This window comes from Limulus polyphemus, unplaced genomic scaffold, assembly GCF_000517525.1.
Source record: "Limulus polyphemus unplaced genomic scaffold, Limulus_polyphemus-2.1.2 Scaffold581, whole genome shotgun sequence".
NCBI classification, from domain to species: domain Eukaryota; kingdom Metazoa; phylum Arthropoda; class Merostomata; order Xiphosura; family Limulidae; genus Limulus; species Limulus polyphemus.
In genome coordinates this window covers 58,777-60,163 of record NW_013666191.1, presented here as the reverse complement: position 1 = coordinate 60,163, position 1,387 = coordinate 58,777, and the positions used below count along the sequence as shown (strand labels likewise).

Below are 1,387 nucleotides of genomic sequence, written 5' to 3'. Positions count from 1 at the left end.
AAAATTACATTAGTAAATCTTCATCTCTTATTATTTACAAAGAGAATTTCCAGGTTTGCAAATTACAAGCGATTAGATATTCATCTTTACAAAAGGTGGTCAAGAAACATAGGATAAGTGCACAAGGTAGCCCATGTGTACAAAGTAATCATAGTGTCCAGATGTAAGAAAAAGTAGACCCATAGGTATACAAGTTACTTATATTACATAGAAGATAATGCACAGCCCAATGAGACCAGCAGAAGATAATGTCTAACTAAGAATTTGTAAAAGAGAATGTCAACTGTAAACAGTGTGCTAAAGAGAATATCCAGATGTAGAAGAAAAGCAAAAAGGATGTTTTAACTGCAGAATATACCACAAAACACCTGAATTACATGAACATAAAATCATTTTTTAACTGTTTGGACTAGTACAGAATCTACAAAGTAACAGGATGTGCAGTTATACATGCTATTCAAGAAAGAATGAGCAATTATATAGAGAAAATATAAGACAAGTTACGAATGTCTAGTATTAAAGGTAATCACCAGCCATATAAGAGAAGAAACGCAGGATGTTCTCATTTCCATCATCAGTACTTTGCTTTACATTTAGGCTCATTTATCTTTCTCTAATTAAAAGTACATGATGTATGATTAAATGTGATCAGATTTCAACAGGAAGAAACTTTGCTAGAGGTTATCAAGGTCCAGCCTTGAATACATAATTGAACTATCAATGAAAAAACAACAAACTATTTTCAGCTTTATATAAGTACTTAAGGCAAAAATGTACAACATACAAATCAAAGTACAGATTGTAACTTTGTTAACCATTCAAGCCTGTAATTTGGTGATTTAGACAACATTTTTATAAACTACATACCACCTTTGATGTAAGTATGAATTCAAATTTATATGTATCAAGAATTTATACATATAAGACCTAGTTCATAAATATATTAAACAATGTCTAGATTCAACACATAACAGCCAAAGTCTTTCACACACAGAAGATTTATCTCTGGTTTGAAGCGATTGAAACACCAACAACTATCAACTTCCCATCTTGCAAACTGGCCAAGATGTGAGATTTGCTAGGAGTGACGGTAACAGCAAGGATTGGGAGATGCAGAGACAACGTTGTAAATGGCTTCAACCTATAAGATAATGTTACAAAAATTAGTTTTAATAGATTTGTTTTCTAAACCACACTAGAATACAAATGTCAAGATCTTAGTGTAGTAGTCTATAAAGTTTGTACAAGCATATATAAATGTGTGTCTGTGTGAACCTTCAATTTAAAAAAAATATCAAATTAAGATGGCTGAGATACAAAAAACATAATGTTGGTTAGAATTATATTTATATAAGCCATTTGGTGTACTTTGGTGACAGATTTTCTT

General features: G+C 31.1%; 1 protein-coding gene across 1 annotated transcript in view; it reads right to left on the bottom strand.

The window, feature by feature from the left end:
• Positions 1-6: 6 nt before the first annotated feature.
• Positions 7-1,387, bottom strand: part of LOC106459246 (neurobeachin-like protein 1) — a 58,905-nt gene continuing 57,524 nt past the window's right edge. The window contains exon 21 of the mRNA XM_022385697.1: positions 7-1,141. Within this exon, the coding sequence (XP_022241405.1) occupies positions 1,000-1,141 (142 nt within the window). The 3' untranslated portion in view covers positions 7-999. The remainder of the gene's footprint in view (positions 1,142-1,387) is intronic.